The sequence below is a fragment of the Tachyglossus aculeatus genome, chromosome X1 (assembly GCF_015852505.1).
Source record: "Tachyglossus aculeatus isolate mTacAcu1 chromosome X1, mTacAcu1.pri, whole genome shotgun sequence".
NCBI lineage: Eukaryota > Metazoa > Chordata > Mammalia > Monotremata > Tachyglossidae > Tachyglossus > Tachyglossus aculeatus.
In genome coordinates, this window is record NC_052101.1 from 124223328 (window position 1) to 124234120 (window position 10793).

The 10793-nt window shown below is 51.7% G+C and overlaps 1 protein-coding gene across 4 annotated transcripts; it reads right to left on the reverse strand.

The window, feature by feature from the left end:
• Positions 1 to 353: 353 nt before the first annotated feature.
• LOC119950504 (low affinity immunoglobulin epsilon Fc receptor-like) lies at positions 354 to 10433 on the reverse strand. Of its 4 annotated transcripts, none has more exons than XM_038772967.1 (8): positions 10259 to 10433; positions 9359 to 9464; positions 8934 to 9017; positions 8069 to 8182; positions 7578 to 7937; positions 6878 to 7029; positions 6348 to 6414; positions 354 to 2010 (listed from the first exon to the last, which is right to left on the reverse strand). In XM_038772967.1, exons 2-8 carry the CDS (start codon positions 9435 to 9437, stop codon positions 1907 to 1909), a joined length of 960 nt encoding a protein of 319 aa, XP_038628895.1. In that variant the 5' UTR covers positions 9438 to 9464; positions 10259 to 10433; the 3' UTR covers positions 354 to 1906. The 4 variants fall into 4 exon arrangements, with proteins under 4 accessions (XP_038628895.1, XP_038628893.1, XP_038628892.1 ...); XM_038772965.1 differs by having other exon boundaries at positions 6338 to 6414; XM_038772964.1 differs by having other exon boundaries at positions 6308 to 6414.
• Positions 10434 to 10793: the final 360 nt, after the last annotated feature.

Sequence of the window (10793 nt, forward strand, 5' to 3'; positions counted from 1 at the left end):
CCCAAGAGAAGCATCTTGGCCTATTGGTCTGGGAGTCAGAAAGACCTGGGTTCTAATTTCAGTTCCATGACTTGTCTGTTACATGACTTCGGGCGAGTCGTTTCACTTCTCCGTGCCACTGTTACCTCATCGGTAAAATGGAGACTAAGACTGTGAGCCCCATGTGGGACAGGGACTGTGTCTAACCTGATGATCTTGTATCTACACACAGTAAGCGCTTAACAAATAACTTTAAAAAAAGAACTGCTCAGTACAGTGTTCTGGACAAAGTACTCAATAAATACGACTGATCGACTGATTGAGGGGGAACAAGCATTTTATTTCCATTTTACAGATGAAGAAACTGAGAGAAGTTAAGTGATTTGCCCAAGATCACACAGCAAGTAAATGGTAGAATCAGGATTATCCAGGAGCCAGTCCTGTGTTCTTTCCACTAGGCCACATTAATTGAAACATACCTGAACCCTGACCCCAGCTCGGGACACAACCTCCCCAAGAGCACCCTCCCAGAATACTCTCCTCCTCCCTCCAGAATGAACCCTGGATCCTTGATGCCCCTCTCCACTCCAATTCCTTCCCTGCACCGCTAGGTCTGGGCCCAATTAGATAAAAATAATTTCCGTCATTGAGTCGGCACGTCTTTATTAAGCCCACCGGAGACTACAGGGTCTATGTGTGAAATAGGAGAAAGGTGACAGGCACACACCATCCATCTGGGCAGAGGGGAACAATCATGACAGTTATGTAGATAATGATGAGGGGAGGGTTAAATCAGGGAGGGTTTCCTGGAGGGGACAACCTTGTGCTGTGGTTGAAAGGAGGTGAGTGTTTGTGGTGGTGGCAGGAAGAGGAAAGTTGTTCCATGCAGCAGGGCAGCGGGGGCAGAGACTTGGAGACAGGGAGGGATGCCTAGATGGGAGGAAGTTGAAATGGAGAGTGCGGGCTGAGGGGGAAGCAACTGAGTCTGTGGATGATCAGATCATGTGCGAGGATGGTGGGGGGAGCCAGAGCCTCCTCCTCTTCCCCCCACCCTTCCCTTAGGGGTGATGGGGCCTCCCCAGGGCCGCCTCTCTCTCTCCCTGGTTGGGGGCAGGTGCTTCCTGTGACAGAGAGGATGACTGCTCTTCTCCTGTGGAACAAACATACACCCAGTGGTAGCAGCGGCAGCTGCCGTTCTGAGGAGAACGACACAGAGTCTCCGAGTTGCACCCTGTCCAACTTGAATGCCCACTGTGGGCAGAGCCCTGGGGAAGGGACAGAGGGAGGAGAAAGCATACACCCAGTCCTGGTGAAGCTGTCTTATGCGGGAGGCTGGGGAGATAGACAGACAGACAGACAGACACACACTCTCTCTCTGTCTCACCCACCCTGAGGGGAGGGGCAGAAGGAACAGTAAACATGGTACCTACCCTTGAGGGACTGACAATCCAAAGAGGTGCACAGGACAAACAGGGGAATCACACACACACACACACACACACACACACACACACACACACACACACACACACACACACACGAGAAAGGGAAGAGATTCTCATATGTACCAAAGGCTTCCCAAAGTGACTGGTGCTTTTCTGGGAAGCCTGAATGGAAGAGGTGGTTTTTAGTAGTATTTTTGAAGGGAAAATGGAGGGAAGGAGAAGGCATTCCAGGGAAGGGGGGATGGTGTGTGCAATGACCCACAGGAGGAGAACCCCCCACACACAAAGTAAGTGGCAAGCGTGGAACACCCTCCTCCCGTCTAATGCTGGCAGCAGGCCCAGACCCATGTCCCTGCTGTTTTGCAGAGGGAATCTGGTCCCCCACCAGCCAGTGGCCCTTTCCATCCACTGGTGGCTCTGAGGTTGGGACCATCAAAGCTGCATTCGCTCAGCCGCTTTCTTACAGATGTAAGGGTATCTCTTCATGCAGTCAGCATCATTCCAGTTGTCAAACCCTTCCTTCTCTCCCAGGGACACACAGTTCTCATTCGAGCGGTAGTTATCGGGTTGTAATGGGGCCCAGTATCTGGCAGATCAAACACAACAAACCTCAGGTCATTTTCCCTCCACAAGATCCAGGGTCCCTCTTCCAGCAACGAATCCTAGGCCTGAAGTGTGATATAGCTCAATCTCCCCCAACCCCTCTGCTTGGGATACTGAACCTCCAGTCCATGGGAATGGGCCAAGAGAAGAGCCTATAGACCACCCCCTCCTTCCCTCCCTCCCAATTTTCTACCTGCCAACAATGATTGATCGATCGATCTATCATCAACCTATCAATCACCTGGCTGGCTGACCAGCCCTGGTCCACGCAGAAAGAAACTAGCAGAAACTGGGAGGGGCCAAACCCAGCCCAAGGCAGGGTCAGCTTCAGGTATTAAGCAAAGTAAGCCATTGCCTGAGAAAGGAAATGATGAGGGGGGGCGGGATGGCTGCGAGGGACAAGAGATGGTGGCTGCCTGACACTTCTCCAAGGTGACAGCCACATGGCATTCATTCGCTCATTCAATCTTATTTATTGAGCACTTACTGTGTGCAGAGCACTGTACTAAGCACTTGTGAATGTACAAAAATAGTCACATTCCCTGCCCACGACGAGTTTACAGTCTAGGGTGGGGAAGACAGGCATCGATACAAATAAATAAAATTCCTCCGCACATCCCTCTGCACATCCACCAAGCTAGCTCTCTTCCTCCCTTCAAAGCCCTACTGAGAGCTCACCTCCTCCAGGAGGTCTTCCCAGACTGAGCCCCCTCCTTCCTCTCCCCCCTCCATCCCCCTCATCTTACTTCCTTCCCTTCCCCACAGCACCTGTATATATTTATATATGTTTGTACGTATTTATTACTCTATTTTATTTGTACATATTTATTCTATTTTATTTTGTTAATATGTTTTGTTTTTTTCTCTGTCTCCCCCTTCTAGACTGTGAGCCCACTGTTGGGTAGGGACCGTCTCTATATGTTGCCAACTTGTACTTCCCAAGCGCTTAGTACAGTGCTCTGCACACAATAAGCGCTCAATAAATACGATTGAATGAATAATGATAATATTTATTAAGCGCTTACTATGTGCCAAGCACTGTTCTAAATGCTGGGGTAGATACAAGGTAATTAGGTTGTCCCACATGGGGCTCACAGTCTTAATCCCCATTTAACAGATGAAGTAACTGAGGCACAGACAAGTTAAGTGACTTGCCCCAAGTCACACAGCTAAGTGGCAGAGCCAGGATTAGAACCCCTGACCTCTGACTCCCAAGCTCGCACTCTTTTCACTATGCCACACTACTTCCCTATAATAATAATGATGGTATTCGTTAAGTGCTTCCTATATGCCAAGTACTGTTCTAAGCGCTGAGTTAGATTCAAGGTTATCAGGTTGTCCCACGTGGGGCTCACAGTCTTAATCCCCATTTTCCAGATGAGGTAACCGAGGCACAGAGAAGTTAAGTGATTTGCCCAATGCACACAGCTGACAAATGGCGTAGTAGGGATTAGAACCCACGACCTCTGACTACGAAGCCCGTGCTCTTTCCGCTAAGCCACGCTGCTTCAAGTGCTATAGCAGACGTTGTGGAGCTGGCCAGACAGAGGGTTGCATATGATATCGTTAGGTTATCTGCTGTAGGTTCAGGAAGAGTTGTATCTGCCCTGCCTACCAAGTTCTTCAGGGTGGGAGGAGGACAGAAAGGCGGAGAAAAAGCAGGGAGGAGAGTGGCCAAAGAGAGCTTAGTGGGACTGAAAGGTGAAAGGTAGGAAAAAGTTGGGCACAGGCAGAAAATAGAGAGGGTTGCCTTGCCTTGAGAGAGAAGAAGCCAGGATCTCAGCTCTCCTGTAAAGTCTTCATGGATTTCAGGGAATACTCACACGTGGTAAGGCTAATCACCAACATGCTCCCCACTACGTGACTATCTGTGGCCCAGTTTTGTCAATGCCAGACCTGCTTTTGAGACTCTCCCCAGGGTACTGGGAAATGTTTGTGGAAAACCCAATCTGCTATTTCAGGTTGCGATCTGGTCCCAGTTGAGCACTCTGCCTGCACAGCTCCTCATGCCTAATCTGGCCAGATCCCCGCCTACAAGGAAAGACTGGGCCTAGAAGGCAACAACAGCCTTCCAGGCCGGGCTAAGCAGAAATTCAAGAAACCATCATCAGTCTACGTGAGCTGGCACTGCTGGATCCGAACCATAATAACAATAATAACTGTAGTATTCATTAGGCGCTGTGTTCCGAGCACTGAACTAAGCCCTGTGGTAGATACAAGATAATCAGGTCCTATATGGGGCTCACAGTCTAAGTAGGATGGAGAATGGGCATTGAGTCCCCATTTTGCAGTTGAGGGAACTGAGGCACAGAGGAATGAAGGGAAGCAGTGTGGCTCAGTGGAAAGAGCCCTGGCTTTGGAGTCAGAGGTCATGGGTTCAAATCCCGGCTCCGCCACTTGTCAGCTGTGTGACTTTGGGCAAGTCACTTAACTTCTCTGTGCCTCAGTCACCTCATCTGTAAAATGGGGATTAAGACTGTGAGCCCCCCGTGGGACAACCTGATCACCGTGTAACCTCTCCAGTGCTTAGAACAGTGCTTTGCACACAGTAAGGGCTTAATAAATGCCATCATTATTATTATTATTATTAAATGAAGTGACTTGCCCAGGATCACACAGCAGGCAAGTGGTGGAGGCAGGATTAAAACCCAGGTCCTCTGACTTCCAGGCTTTTGATCTTTCCACTATCAATCAATCAATAGTATTTATTGAGCACTTACTATGTGCAGAGCACTGTACTAAGCGCTTGGGAAGTACACTAGGCCACACTGTCCAGCACAGCCTTCCAACTCCATGGCAATGGGACATTTGGCAGAACCATGTGAGTTTGTACCCAACCCTCCCCCACCCCCTTCAGCCAACTTTCCCCTGTAGGTCCCTAGACATAATGACTTGGTGGCCCAGCATGAACTACTCACCCATGGCTCAACCCAGCTGTGTGACCTTGGGCAAGTCACCTAACTTCTCTGTGTCCCAGCTTCCTCATCTGTAAAATGGGGATATGATACCTGTTCTCCTTCCCCCAAGACTGTGAGCCCGGGTTCTCAAGCAGCGTGTGCTTAATGGGTAGCATATGGGTTTCGGAGTCAGAAGTCATGGGTTCTAATCCCCGCTCCGCCACTTGTCAGCTGTGTGACTTTGGGCAAGTCATTTAACTTCTCTGTGCCTCAGTTACCTCATCTGGAAAATGTGCATTAAAACTGTGAGCCCCACATAGGACAAGCTGATTACCTTGTAATAATAATAATAATAATGGTATTTGTTAAGCGCTTACTGTGTGCCAAGCACTGTTCTAAGCATTGGGGTAGATACAAGGTAATCAGGTTGTCCCACATGGGACTCACAATCTTAATCCCCATTTTACAGATGAGGTAACTGAAGCACAGAGAAGTTAAGTGGTTTGCCCAAGGTCATACAGCAGACAAGTGGCAGAGCTGGGATTGGAACCCACGTCCTCTGACTCCCAAGCCCGTGCTCTTTCCACTCTACCCCAGTGCTTAAAACAGTGTTTGGCACGTAGTAAATGCTTAACAAAGACCATCATCATCATCACCATTGGCTTTAAAGCACTATATCATCTCGCCCACTCCTACCTCACCTCACTACTCTCCTACTACAATCCAGCCCATATACTTCGCTCCTCTAATGCCAACCTACTCACTATACCTCAATCTCATCTACCTCACTGCCAACCCCTCACCCACATCCTGCCTTTGGCCTGAAACTCCCTCCCCCTTCAGATCCGACAATTACCCTCCCCGCCTTCAAAGCCTTATTCTTCTCATTCCTTTTCTCCCACTCCCTCCTGCATCGCCCTTGCACTCAGATTCGTATGCTTCATTCACCCCACCTTCAGCTCCACAGCAGTTATGAACATACCCGCAATTCATTTATTTATATTAAGGTCTGTCTCCCCCTTTACACTGCAAACTCACTGTGGGCAGGGAACGTGTATAGCAACTTTGTTATAATGTACTCTCCTAAGCATTTAGTACAGTACTCTGCACACAGTAGTTTCTCAATAAAAACGACTGATTGATTCAAGTCCTCATCCTGAGATTCAATCAACAAGTCTGTGCATGGGCTTATAAACTCCAAGCCAGTGTTTGATACCCTCATGCTCCCCAGCAGGTAAGCCTGTCTCTGCTTCCCTGGCCTTTGCAGGAGGGCTGGCAGCTGGAGCCTAACAAGGGAAACGAGGGAGTGGGGTGGGGGGAAGCAATGTTGTCAGAGGGTCACACCTGGGGCCCTGGGGAGGTTTAAAGAACCAGGAGACTCACTTATTCTGGAAGATATGGGAATTTACCCACTTCCATTCACCTTCATGCTCCTCATCTGTCAGGCCGATCCAGTAGGTTTTCCCTGCTGCCTGGACACTCAGAAAGACCTTTGAGAGAGTCCAAGTGTCACATAGGAGGGCTAATTGAATTATGCTATTTATTAACTCTGGCACTGATTGATAATCAGGTTGGACACAGTCTTTGTCCCACATGGGGCTTACAGTCTAAGTAGGAGGGAGTAGGATTGAATCCTTATTTCACAGATGAGGAAACTGAGGCCCAGAGAAGTGAAGTGACTTGTCCAACATCACACAGCGAGCAAATGGCAGAGCCGAAATTAGATCCCAGGTCCTTTGAATCCCAGACCCTGGTTCTTTCTGCTAGGCCATGCTGCATCCTGTGGATGTTTTGGACCCCCTCCCCCTAGCTGAACCCTTCCCTTCCTGGGCCCCACCCCCACTGCATGTAGCCCAGCTCAGGGGTGATTCCTGGGGTCCCCCTCCAGGATGAGCTGGAGGGGCAGAGAATGACCCACAGCTCACTCCCCTCTCTGAGCCACAGTGGTCTCACCTGCTCCAAGTGGTCAATGATGGTAACCAGCGTTGACTGGAGATCTTGGCACTGCTCTCTGCTACGAGCCCACTTCTCAGAGTTTTCAGAGAAGAAATAGCAGTTTTGTCTGAAGAGGAGCCACTTAGCTGGACAATACAGGCAGCTGAGGTCTAGAAGAGAGAGAAAGAGAGAGAGAGAGAGAGAGAGAGAGAGAGAGAGAGAGAGAGAGAGAGAGAGAGAGAGAGAGAGAGAGAACAGAATTGCCTCAAGAAGACAATGGGCCAGAGAGCGTGCCAGCTGTCTGGAAATCCCAGGGTCTCCTTCACCTGTCTACTTGTTTTGTTTTGTTGTCTGTCTCCCCCTTCTAGACTGTGAGCCCGTTGTTGGGTAGGGACCGTCTCTATATGTTGCCAACTTGTACTTCCCAAGCACTTAGTATAGTGCTCTGCACACAGTAAGCTCTCAATAAGATTGAATGAATGAATGAGACAGTGGGCTGTTGGGTTGATCCTGGGATCGGAGGCCATTTCCTCCATCTTGGGGCCTGGGAGAGCAGCAAAGTCCCCATGCTGGAGTTTCTGGGAGCTGGGCCGGGCCAGCAACCCCCTCTTGGACCATCTCTTTGGGAACAGCTTGTCCGTCCTCCCCCGCCACTCTTCTCTTCCCACAACCCGCACCACAGGTCTCCCCAGCCCCTTCAAGCCAGCCCTGGACTTACAAGGGGGCTCAGACTTCTGGAGTTTACAGTGATCCAGGCCCTGGCCCCATGTCACAAGTTTGGAGAGCCTGTTCTCCATCCACTGGTTTCTGTCCCAAAGATCGGTGTAGTTCCCGATGAGGTGGGTGTGATTGTCCCTCAAGTTGGAGAGCTCTTCTGACAGGTCTTTGTGGCTGTTTGAGAGATGGGTGTATCTGCCCGACAGGTGGGTGTAATTGTCCAGCAGGTGAGTGCAGTGGTCCGACAGGTGGGTGTAGTTGTCCGACAAGTGGGAGTAGCTGTTTGATAGGTGGGTGTAGTTGCTCAACAGGCGGGTGAACTTCTCTGAGAGGCAGGTGTGACTGGTGTTCAGCCGGGAACCTGGGAGGGAGGGGAAGAATCCAGGGCCTGGAGGCTAGCCTTGTTCAGTAGGCTCCAGGGGCAGGACACCTGGCAGACCCTATCCCTCCAGCAGCCATCGACTCCCAGAATCCCCCATCCAGGACACTTACACACAATGATCAGAGAAATCACCACGACCACCAAGGAACTCAAGATGATGCCAGGAACAATCCAGGTGCGCAGAGCTGGGTTCTTTAGGGGAGAAGGGGCTGGGGCTGGTAGGGCTGGTTGGGGGAAAACAGTGAGGGGCATGAGTCCAGGGAGAAGGGATGAAAGAAACAGGGTGGGGAAATGGAGGGTTGGGAGGAAAAGGGGGTGGAGGGCTAAAATCTTCCCCCGCACCTCCCCCCGGCTCCCAGCCCAACATCGAGCCACAGCGGCAGGACTCAGAAGAGGAACTTGGCCAATGCTTCCACACTGCACCCAGTGAGCAGGACTCTAGTGAACTGACAGTGGGGTGGGGGCAGGGGATTGGCCAAGTGTGCAAGAACAAGGAGGGGAACTGTAACTTGGGCTCAGGCTCGGGACCTGCCCCCATCTCATCCCACCGCCAAACCTGGCAGCAGGTATCTGAGGTTCTGCTCACAGAAAGGGTCTGGGTGGGTGGAGAGCTAGGGCCTGGGGCCTAGGACATTGGTCCAGATTGGTCCTTCCCTGGGGTGACCCTGGGGACAAAGGGGGATGATCCAGTTTGTCAGTCAGGTCTAGGTTTACCGCACTATCTGTAAAAACTCCCCCCTACAGTCCCTGCTCAGGCCATATGGCTCAGAGGTGGCAGGTCGGGCCCTCAGGGGTCGCCGTCCTTCCCCTGACTGGGTGGCAGGGTTCTTTCCGCTCCCAATCACACATCCCTATCCCCCGGCAGACTTATTCTCCAGGGTGAAAGCAGCAGGGGCGGAACCCCGGGGACGAACCCCGCCTCCCCCCTCGCAGTCGATGATGAGAATCCAGTAGAGGGGAAGTGGCCTGACCCACCGTCAATCAGATCGTTTCCTCTCCTTTCCAGGCCCAAATTGCTGTGTGACTCTGAACGGTTTCTGGGTGGAAACTCAGGACCTGCTGAGGGGTTGAAGGTGGGAGAAGAGTACCCTAAGGCCAGGGGGGAGGTAAGGGGCATCAGAAGAGCCCCTTGAGATTGAGGGGTGGAGAGAGAGACAGAGAGAGAAGACAACACACCCTCTTTCAAATCCCCACAGTGCCCCACATACCCTGGCTGCCCAGTTTGGGGCTGGGTAACGTGGGGAATGCCCCTGCCCACGGGCCAGCTCTCTGGGAGCTCCAGACCCAGCAGCTCCCGTGAACGGGGAGCCAGAATCCCAGTCGGCACCAGTTCCGGAATCAAACGCGACGGGCCCAGCCCTCCGGGGAGCGGCTGGCCAGGGGTTCCCTCCCCATCCCACCTGGCTTCTTCCCATTTCTGGGCTCCAGTTTGGGGGGAAACTTGAGATCTGCATAGGTCACATCCTCCTGATAGTCCATCGCTCCAGCCACTGGGTCTTCCCGGCCCTACAGAGAGCAGACCGGCCTCGGTCAGAGGCGGGCAGAGATAGAGATTGTGTGAGGCAGAGACTCCAATTCTGGTCTGATCCTGCTCCAACTCCTGTCCTGGTTCTGACCCCAGACCAGGAGTCTGTGAACTTTCCCCAGGGTGGAGAGAGAGGTCAGAGTGGGCTGAGATACAGGTTTTATCTTGATAAATAAAAGAACAAGGGCACTGTCTCTCCCACTAGACTGGAAGCTATTTGAGGGCAGAGACGTGTCTACCTACTCTATTGTGCTGTTTTCTCCTAAGTGCTTAGTACAGTGCTCTGCACACAGTTAGCACTCATAAATGCCATGGACTGATTCACCGATTCATTGCTCGCCTCCTGGGCTCTGTCTCAAGGGCCCATGCCTGTCCCTGTTCCCCATGGGGGCTAGGGAGAAAGTTTTCTGCTGATGCCCATGCCTGGGGTCTCTCTACAGCTGTCCCAGGCAAAATTGAGAGGAAAAAAAATCACACTCCCTTGACCCCTCCTTCACCCCAGCTTAACTCTACAACACCCACAACTCCAAGCTGGACCCAGGAGACCGTGAACATTCTCCCAGTTCCAGGTCATGTTTTGTGCTTTCTCCTGCTGGGCCCCAGTTTCATCCCTGCCCACGCTACCATCAGTGGCTTCTCCCCACCGCCCCTCCCCCATCTCCCCTGATTACTGTCCCTCACCTTCCGGGTGCCGCCACAAGCACCTCAGCCTCTCTTTCCCTCAGGCATCACCCCAACCTCCAGCAGAATCCTCTAGGAGCCCCACTGTTTTTACCTCCTTCCCTGAGCGTCTCCTTGTTGGAAATCGGGTGTCCAAGGGGCGGTGGATGGCTGAGTTTGAACTCAGCTCCCCTCGAACTCTCCTTGCAGGTAGAAATCCTCTTCTCTCTCCGTGTTAGGCACTTGGCCGGACTGCCAGGTTAGAGAACAGCCCGAGAACACCACCGCCCACTCCCCAACACATCCCCAGGGACCTGCGGGGGGGAGGGACCAATCTCCTTCACTGCACACCAGAGGAGCAGAAGCCTACTTCCTCTTAGGCCAGTTAGCTTCCTCTCTGAGACAGAGACAGGGCAAGAGAAACAGAGGCAGAAGCCAAGTCACAGAGAGACAGATAGGCAAACAGAGACAGGGAAACCAAAAGAAAGATAGGAAATGGAAAGATGGAGATAGGGAAACAGACCAGAGAACCACCTATTCACACCTTTTAAAAATACTTGGGCTCACTCTTCTTCCCTCCCTGACCACCATCTTCAACCGCTCACTCACTGATGACTCCTTCCCCTTTGTTTTCAAACATGCCCAAGTGT